We start from the raw sequence: 9,859 nt of genomic DNA, 5'->3' as shown, positions 1-9,859 counted from the left end.
CCTTCTTTCAACGGTCCTCTTTACCTGCTAACCTACTGAACCCGGTTAATTTCTATTGAGTTCATCCAAAGATGGAATCATTTAAAAAAAGTCCACCCAAAAATATAATTATTCCAATAAAATTTTCTTTTGATTTATCTACCAACATTTTCGTCTACCACAATTTCGTTCATAACTCTTTTAATACATTACCCTCAATCCAAATAGCATTCCGGACACATTTTAGGTTGAAATTTGGAAATGGGATAGAATCCCAACAATTTTACTAATATGAAACAAAATAACATAAGCCTATTTTTTCGTCTGTGTAAAGATTAACAAGAACTCAAGAAAAGAACATCCAAACTACCAAGGTTGACTGAAGAAAGATGGAACAGAAGTTAGCAAATCCCAAGAATCCAATCATCAATCATCATACACACGCTTTTCGGTGCAGGCCTTTGTTAAATTAATTATTACAGTAAAAATTCCTCCCTCTTTCTCTCTCTTCTTTCCTATGAACATTCCCTTTTTTTTCTTCACCCAATAATTATATCAACATGTTTGCCCCTTTTGCATAATTCATTTGATTAATCGTGTGACAACATTTTTATAATTTAGTAGACAAAAGGCATCATTTTGCTTCAATATTATTGGTTTTAATGGACAATTACACCTTATTTCCAATTCAATTGAGGTGGATTATCAATCCTTGTTGAGTGCTGCAAAATTTCCCCTTGTTTTCCGGGTTCTTTCTTTAAGAAATCAAACACCCAATTTGCAAAATTTGTTCTTTTCTTCTTTTTATATGATTAATTTGCAATTGGGTATTATTTTGATCATCAATTTATGGGTAGCACAGAAGTTATAAATTCGATTTTAGGTATCTGAGAATTTGATCCTTTTAGTAAAATTTATTGGGTTGTTGCTTCATTTTTGATAATTTGAAGGAGAATTGTGAATTTGATCATCTATTTAGTTTGGTTCATTTAATTGTCAATGAAATCATATGTTGTTGTTGGGTAAGAATTTTGGGTATCTTGTTTTTATTTTGTCTGATCTCTCTTTTTTATTTAATGGGTTTCAATTGAAGAAAGATTAGTAGTAATTTTTGGTCGTTACACCAAACAATCTCGTACCTATGATGAGAATAGACAGTTCGTTGTGGGTTGTTAGCTCTTTGTAGAAAAAGAGGAGGAAAATTTTACTCTAGTTGTTTATGTTATCCAAATTCTGGGATATTTATTTTAATGATGATGAACAAGAATCATTCTTGTTGTTCTTAGCCTTGTAAGGTGGAAGAGGAGGAGGAGTTATTGTTACTTTGGGGATTAATTTAGCCTTTAATCCTCCTCTTCTTCAGACAATATGAGATTTTTAAGCATAGTTGGCAATTCTTTAGGCTGCTCAGCCTCAGGTGAACGCCTTGTTTCGGCTGCAAGAGACGGCGACCTGCAGGAAGCCAAGGCATTGTTGGAGTACAATCCTCGCCTCGTGAGGTACTCGACTTTTGGTGTTAGGAATTCACCTTTGCATTACTCTGCAGCTCAGGGTCACCATGAGGTAGATGATTGTCTCACATTGTTTGTAGCCTTATGTGTTTTATTATAAATATTGTAAGTGATTCAGTATTTGATGACTATGGTTGATTTACTTCTTAGATTGTTACTCTTCTGCTTGAGACTGGAGTCGATATTAATCTAAGGAATTATCGTGGCCAGGTAACTGCCTTATCTATGATTATTGCATACACTTTCATTAGGTGTTTTTACCCTGTGCCACCTTAAAACTAGTTAGAAATGGGTTGTTTAGGTAAGGTAGCTGATAGATGGTGTTGAACTTCGTTGCCACTTTCCTGTGTGGATTCTACATGCTTGTTCAGTAGGAAAGACTTCTGTAATCCCTAGTGGGTTCAAGCTTGGTTATTACTTAGTATGCATCATTGCATTGCTTTAGGTTCTATCCTTTCTGCTGCATTTGACTTAACTCTCGCATTAGTATGAAAATTTTAGTAAATGGCAGTGTTTGGTTTGTGAATGTACTGTGAGATTAGCTATACTTCTGTGCTGATTAGTTAAGATGATTTGATGGCAGACTGCTTTGATGCAAGCATGTCAGCATGGTCACTGGGAGGTTGTTCAGACTCTGGTTCTATTTAAAGCCAATGTATGTTCCTTCCTCTTATAAGTTTTAGACTTTGTGAACTACTATGATGCGGAGCGATATTGGCTACTATTACAAGTGTTAATACTGTGGAGTTATATGAATGTAGATTCACAGAGCAGATTATCTTAATGGGGGTACTGCACTTCACTTGGCTGCTTTGAATGGGCATACGCGGTGTGTCAGGCTCCTTCTTGCAGATTATATTCCTAGCATTCTTAACACCTGGAATTTATTACGAAAGAAATCAAACAACGAATATGAAAGTTCAGACTTTAATGCAAGGTACCATGGCTAGATAGTACTTTTATCTTGTTGTTGCTTTGCTGATTGAAAAAGCTTACCATCCATTTTGGCTGCATCCCTGGACCAGCGCCCTCCACCAAGTGATCAACAAACCTGCGGATGGAGGAATTACAGCACTTCATATGGCTGCATTGAATGGCCATTTTGAAACTGCCCAGCTGCTTTTGGATCTTGGAGCTTCTGTTAGTGAAATAACAGTGGAAGATGGGACTACAATAGATCTTATAGGTAAGCTGTCTTAACTGGCTTCTTTCTCTCCTGTCTTATTAGTAAGTTGGTAAGCAAATCCAAACAGTTTGTTTGTCAAGTTGGATCTCAAACTCAATCTAATTGCTGGATAAAGAAAGCGCCTTATGCACTGGGCTTTGGCTATTTGTACAAGGCTAGAAGATGAAGATAATTACTTGAAGTAACTTCTTGCTTCCAACCAGTGGCTGGGCCATTGAGCTTTCTCATAAAGAAGCCGCTATGGGCAATAGTATTTTGTTTGTGCCGTAAGAACAGAATATTAGGAAGGCGTTCTCATTCTTATTGAACTGAAGACTAGACTTGGGAAAGGGCAAAAATTGGTTTTTGGACTGATGAATTATGATATTTTGATACATTCCTTGAAATTTTATTAAAAAATCGAAATGTCATTGACGTAAACTTACTAGGATACGAAAATCGCTATGGGGAATAGTGTTTCGTTCATGCCATAAGAACAGATTACTACGAAAGCATTCTCATTCTTATTAAACTGAAGACTAGACTCGTTAAAGGGAAAAAATTGTTTTTTGAACTGATGAATTATAATATTTTGATACATTCCTTGAAATTTTATTAAAAAATAGAAATTTCATTGATGTAAACTTACTAGGATACGAAAAGTTTTTTGAATATCCAATCTAGCTCCTTTGCCAATTATGAAAATGTTTCAGACCATGATAAACTCGTTCTTGGTCATGAAAAACTGCCTGACCATTTCTTTTGAGGATTTATTTCTGGTAATCTAGATTAGAGACTACATAACATGAATAGATGACTAATGAGACTTCTTCAATCTATGCTTTGACTTCTTTGTTTTAGCTTCATGACTAAACTTTGAAAGATGTACAGACAGGTTACTTGAAGAGCACTAATATGAATTTCAAATAAAGTAACAAAAACGATACAGTACCAATTTATAAGCTGATTTTTAGCATATGAAGTATATGTAGCTTCCATAACTAGTTATCTTCCCAATAAGTTAGATTTACTTCATTTTGTAGGTGCAGGAAGCACTCCTCTACATTATGCAGCTTGTGGCGGAAATCCACAATGTTGTCAAGTAGGGCCCTTTGTTTTCAAGATTAGATTTACATGGATCAAGGCACTGAAATTTGGCTACTTTTTCTGAATTGAGTTTTCTGTGTTTCAGATTCTAGTTGCGAGGGGTGCTAGTCTGTTAGCTGAAAATGCAAATGGGTATGAATCTTCCTTGCCATCCATTTTCTTGTTGTTTTCTATTGATATCACTTTCTTCTGTTTAAAAGGCACTTCATATAATCATTTTTGATAAAGGTCTCAAGTACATATGATTTTCTTTCGGTCTGGAAACCCTTCCTAGAAGGTGGACCTGACGGAAGGTATGATGTAATGTCTCCTAGATTGTGCATTGGGTTGTAATAGAGGGGCTTTTCCCTTAGCTTGTAATTTATATTAATATTAACAGTCATTTCATTAATTATTAAAAAGATAAAAGTTATCAGTGATAATTCGTATCTTATTACACATGAGTTATGAACCTTTTTGTAGTTTGTACCCCCCCCCCCCCCCCGCCCCCTTCTCCAAGCTAATAACATCAATAATTCAAGATTTTAAATGTGCATATATCCTGTAAAAGGCTCAACAAATCAAAAGAAATAAGGTTGACTAGGATTGAAGTTATACGTCTAAAAGCTCGTATAATCCGCAAGGATGAATTAGTCTGCTCCTACCTCAGGGGCTAGCCTAGTTTCCCTTCCATATAGAAAAAACAAAGGCCTGAAATTTCAGAGTCAACTATTATCCGGCTGTCTGCTTCCGTCTATACCATCATGAATTTATTGTGAATGCAAAATGCATCTTTTTGACCAAATGGCCTCAAAGTAATGTTATATGACTATCTGCATAAATAACTTTAAAAAGACTAATAACTCTCTGATCACCCATCCACCTGTATGGATAATTCATAATTCTCAATGATCCTTGTTTCTTGTTTTAAGTCAATGCTTTCGGAAATTGAACGGGCGAGCAAAGGGGATAAAATCCCCCCTGCTTCCCCCCTTTTATGAATCATCTGAAGTAATCTTGGCCCTTTGATAATATAATTATATCTAGGAAGAGACACAGCCCATCATGTTGCTTTTTGTCCATGACATTGTTGCTTGGATCATGTAACTGTGTGGTTGCCTGTCATCCTAGCAAGTCTTTGCTTTTATACGGTTCCAGTGAATCAAGATCTAAAGAATAGTGATAAAATGGCTGCCATTGTTTGTCAAATTATTGGTATGGTTATATGAATCTGGGAAGTGGCAACTTACCAGCCTGCACTGTATCAGAAAAGAGCTTGTGTTTTGAATTACTCTATGCAATAGCAAAAAGAATTTCTAAGGGGGCAAGAGTTTTAGCTTGATGCAATGTTATATGTCATTTGTGATGGCCCTAACTCCATATGGAGAATGCTATCGTTTGTTTAATATCCTTGTTAGCTCATTTGTTTGAACTGTTCGAAGAATTGCTTATCGTGAGAAACTTGTGAATGTGAGCCAGTTAATTTTCACAGAATCTTGTTCATCTATTAAAATCTTGTTTTTCAAATAATTTTAAATTGTTCTGCATGTTGTAGATGGACGCCATTGATGGTCGCTCGTTCATGGCATAGAGACTCAATTCTTGAGATTCTTTCAACACCACAAGACATCCGATTGCCAACTATTCCTTCCCCTTATTTGTCTCTTCCCTTGATGAGCATTATAAAAATTGCAAGGTAAGAAAATTTCTGTTTCGGCTTTGGACGCAATTCATATTTTGAAGTTAATTAAGGTCTAGTTTTCAGGGTTGGCAAGATCCAGATTCTAAAAGATCCTAGTGATACTAGATCATAATTTTAATACTATTGGCTTTGTACAAACCTTATCATGATCTTGCCTTGTTCAAGAGGGCTGCAAAGGGAGCAAGTCTTCACAAACATAATCACTTTCCGTAATCTTTCTAGTTCAGGGCCATAGTCAGACTTTTTTATTGTTATGGATGCTTTTATATACTCAGAATTCTAGAAAATTTTAGATTGACTAAAATGTTACTGCCTCTGTTCCTAACTAGTAGTATAAATGCCCCAGCTGATGAAATAGCAAACTAGCAAGGAAGGATGACCGAAGACAGTTCGCGCTTGAATGTATTTTAACCCCTCCCCCGGTTTGTAGTAAACGTATTATGATTGATAGTTTGGAGTCAGAACTTCAAAACTCCAATGAGCCAAGCAGCCGACATAACTTCTTATAGGGCTATGCCTCTAGCTTCATCAATTTCACGTCGAGTTGGTAAAAAAAACGTACTAGTAGTATGAACTACACGCTTTGCTTTTCACCATAATTAAGAAAAAAGTAAAAAGTATGAGATAGGGAGAGGAGTATGAAAGAAATAGAGGCCAAGTATAAGAGAGAAGAAAAGTAACCAGAAAGTAGATCACGTGGGGTTTTATTAGACAAATGGTTTGGGGCCCCACGTCTTATAGTGGTATAAAACAGTGTGTAGATTAGTGTTTTGGGAGCCTATTGGTCGAGTGAATCATAAATATTCCCCCGTAACAAAGGAGATTGATACATCTATCCAGCTCACTGGTTAACTACCCACTAGAAATAGGTTTTAAAAAAATAATTAACTCTGCTGGGTTGGACTTTACTAATTATTAATATCTATTTCTTGTGCGTAGATTGCCCACTGGGTAGACAAAGTTCTTCCCCTAACAAGTATATAATGTGCCTCTTTTTCGTATAAGAAGTCCACCCTCGTGTTGACTAGTGTTGTGTTGTACCTCTCTTGTTTTTGGCTGTTTGACTCCTTGGAAAGACTTGCTGTATCGATTGGGCCAGCAGAGGATAATATATAACGAGTCTCCCTTGAGTTGCAGTGAGCTAACTTATTATTGTCCAATTTTTAACTCCAATGTCTGTTCTGCAACTTGAAAACCTTCTAATGTTTTCCCTAACCATCATAGATTCTAACCATTTCCATCTGAGAACTCCCCTGCACCTCTTGAATTGTGTTAACTGTAAGTCACATACACTGAAATTTGATAGATAAGGAAGCAATCCAGAGTGTGAAATTACTGACATGTTTGCCTCTCCTAATTATTTACGGTCTTTAATTTCAGAGCAGTATTGAGTTAATCAATCTTGATCAATGGCAATTTTATTTTACTTCTCCTAAAGAAAATTTCCTATTCCATTGCTTCTTCTGTTGTTCGCAGAGACTCGGGTTGGAGGAATGCAGATCTAGTACCAGCATGCCAAGATCCCTGTGTGGTCTGCCTTGAAGGGAGGTGCACAGTAGCATCTGAAGGTATAGCATGAGGTTTCATTAGCCTTTGCTGTTTTTGTAGTTCTTTTTTCATCTTCTTTCATTATTGTTCGTCATTTTATTTGTTTTTTGGTGCTCTTGAGATCTCTACCGTGCATGATGTGCATACCACCATGGTTTTATTGAACCTTATGTTTATTAAAAGAATCTTCTTGTGCTCGTGAAGCTGTGTACTGGTGATGATATTTTCAATCAGTTTGAACTCATAGTATTTTCTTGGGTTATTTGTCCATATCTACTTTACTTACTTATTTTTGCGAGAAACTACCTTATTTACAAAATGTTGTACAAACTACTTTTGTTACATTATTGTTTGTTGACCACTACCTAAAAACTTTTTTCCGATGTTGACTGTAGTTTTTTCGGTGAGTAAAATCCACGTGCAAATAACGTGGCTTGTTATTTTTCTTATTTTATTCCCCCCTTCTATTTTTCCTCCCTTTTCAAACTAATTCCCCCTTTTTATTTTTCACTTTTCTTTTACCCTAAATTTCTTGTTGTTTCCTCTACCATTTTGTAATCAATTTGATGAGCACAAAGGCAAGCAACAAATAGATCACTTACCTTAATTGAAATGTAGAAGCAATTACTCATTGTCACTCAATTTGCCACACTGAAACGTCAGTATAGGGTAAGGGAGGAGATTAGAGAAATAAGAGGGGATATTAGTTTAGAAAAGGGAGGGGAAATTAATAAAAAATAACAAGTCATCTGACGTGTACATGGGTCTACTCATCGGAAAACTACACTCAACGTCGTAAAAGAAATTTAGGTAGTGGTCAGCAAACAATAACGTAACAAAGGTAGTTTTGTACAACATTATGTAAATAAGGTAGTTTCTCTCAAAAAAGTGTCTAACTAATGTAGTTATGGTAAAAAAAAAAAGTCCTATTTTCTGTAACCAAATGGTGATGCACTGATGCTGATGGTGTCATTGTCTCTTAATTGATTCAGCGGCAGTCAGCTTGCTTTACTCTTCTTGGTTAAATACTTGGATGGATGAGGGTATTTGTTATGAATTGAGTAATTGATACTAGCATTCACAAATCCACATACTCTTACCATGTTGTTCGGACTTGAGTATTTGTGTCGGACAGGAGTATGTGTCCAACTCGGCTATTTTATGGAATATTCTATATTTTGGCCCATAATGAAGTTGTCGAAGTGACCACACCCATGTTAGATTGTCGAGTATTCGACACGGGTACTTAAGGTAAAAATGAAGAGTATGAGTAACATAGTTTTCATACAATTTACCATGTTTCTAGGTCATTTTACATCATGTGTTTGAACATGATGAAGAAGAATTGGCAGTTTTTAAAATATGAATACCAGAAAAAGAATTATACTTTTTTTCAGGATCGACTTCTAGGTGATGAGATGATAGTATTTGATTTTGAATGTTATATCTTCCATGTGGGAATTGGGATCTCTGGCTTTAGATCATAAAACTATGGTGAACATTTTTGGGCCTTAGAGAGCTAGTTTCTGCATCTATATGAATCAAATTTGCATTAGCTTTTCTTATCCAAATATGAATGTAACCTGTTATGTACAGGTTGTAATCATGAATTCTGCACACGATGTGCATTATACCTATGCACCATGAACTGCTCCTCAAACGTTGCCAAAGGTCCGGCAGGATCAATCCCATGTCCTCTCTGCCGACATGGCATAGTCTCTTTCGTAAAACTTCGAGGGACCCGACCCATGCCAAAGGAGATTGCGAGGACGAGCTTGTCACTGTCATTTTGTGGGTGCTCATATGATAGAAACGAGCGTGCCTCTCTGACTATGCCTCTTTGCAAGCCACCTCCAGTTGCTTCCTCCTCCGTCTCCAGCCGAGTTTCCCCTTTAAGTTCCTCTTTCCGTTCTTTGAGTTGTCAAAGATTTCCTTGTATGAAACTTAACTCGGGTTGCTGCATGGGGGGATCAGAGACTAGCCCGTCTATCATTGCAGGATCCGTCAACCGGAGTTTAAGGAACCAGATAAGTAGGTGTGGAAGAGTCAGATTACGGCGTTCATCTTCCCATGCTGAAGGCGGGAAATCTTGGTTTTGCTCTCTTAATCAATATGTTGCTACTAGTAGTTGATTTCTTTTTCTTTTTGCTGATTTCTTATCAGCTTCAGTTTTCTTTTTAGTTTTCTTGTATAGAAATTGACAGATTTTAATCTTCCATCAAAAACTTGATGTAGTTTTGTAGAATGTGTGATCCCCATTAACCCAAAAAAAGGGATTAAGGAGGAAAAAGGGTGAGAAATAGAGAGTTATCTTATCTGCTGTAAATATTGAATTATGTATCAAGATTTTGCAATTTACATGAAAGAATTACACCATTTTATAGAACTGATATGTCAGGATATCCCCCCAAAAGTAGAAATGGTGTGTTTATTTTGTTTGATTTAACAAATAATACTCCATGTGATATGATTTGAGTTTTAACCACCTTTCCTTGTATAGTTGTATGGTTCTATTACTGACAAAATCTATGGGGTAATATAATCATGAAATAGAGTTTCAATCTTTCAAATATATTGTAATTTGTTGGAAAAAAGAGGTTTCCTAGAAATCTCCCAAAGAGATCGATCACTAACAGTTTACCAAATTTACAAAAGATTGAAATTTAAACCTGCATCTGACAATTGCCTTGAAATAATAGTAGCTTGATGTTACTTTCTCGATCAGTTACTAAAATGGTGACAAAAAGTGAACTTTAGTATCATTTTTTATTCTTACCAATCAAAAGTCAAAACCTGCACTTGAGGATTTTTTGTTACTTTTTTTTTTTTGGGTGAAGTGCATTTGAGGAGTTTGGCAATATGATTTGC

At 36.0% G+C, this 9,859-nt stretch overlaps 1 protein-coding gene across 3 annotated transcripts; it reads left to right on the top strand.

Annotated features, from left to right (window-relative positions):
• Positions 1–217: 217 nt before the first annotated feature.
• On the top strand, positions 218–9,381 carry LOC104901788 (probable E3 ubiquitin-protein ligase XBOS32). 3 transcript variants are annotated; one of them, XM_010689403.4, is made up of 11 exons: positions 218–460; positions 1,343–1,542; positions 1,641–1,700; positions 2,074–2,145; positions 2,252–2,427; positions 2,516–2,676; positions 3,699–3,757; positions 3,848–3,894; positions 5,297–5,437; positions 6,920–7,011; positions 8,588–9,381. In XM_010689403.4, the coding sequence occupies exons 2-11, from the start codon at positions 1,348–1,350 to the stop codon at positions 9,121–9,123; spliced, it is 1,539 nt and encodes a 512-aa protein (XP_010687705.2). In that variant the 5' UTR covers positions 218–460; positions 1,343–1,347; the 3' UTR covers positions 9,124–9,381. The 3 variants fall into 3 exon arrangements, with proteins under 3 accessions (XP_010687705.2, XP_048490397.1, XP_010687703.2); XM_048634440.2 differs by having other exon boundaries at positions 221–460; positions 1,382–1,542; XM_010689401.3 differs by lacking the exon at positions 218–460 and having other exon boundaries at positions 467–1,542.
• The last annotated feature ends 478 nt before the right edge of the window (positions 9,382–9,859 follow it).

This window comes from Beta vulgaris, chromosome 8 (genome assembly GCF_026745355.1).
Source record: "Beta vulgaris subsp. vulgaris cultivar EL10 chromosome 8, EL10.2, whole genome shotgun sequence".
Classification (NCBI taxonomy): Eukaryota; Viridiplantae; Streptophyta; class Magnoliopsida; order Caryophyllales; family Amaranthaceae; genus Beta; species Beta vulgaris.
Note: the sequence above shows the minus strand (reverse complement) of the source record. Positions and strands in the feature narration are given on the sequence as shown.

Coding starts and splice junctions, on each gene's coding strand:
- LOC104901788 (XM_010689403.4), top strand. CDS start 1,348: ATGAGATTTTTAAGCATAGTTGGCAATTCTTTAGGCTGCTCAGCCTCA. Junction 1,543..1,640: donor CAGCTCAGGGTCACCATGAG/GTAGATGATTGT, acceptor TTTACTTCTTAG/ATTGTTACTCTTCTGCTTGA. Junction 3,895..5,296: donor TTAGCTGAAAATGCAAATGG/GTATGAATCTTC, acceptor TGCATGTTGTAG/ATGGACGCCATTGATGGTCG.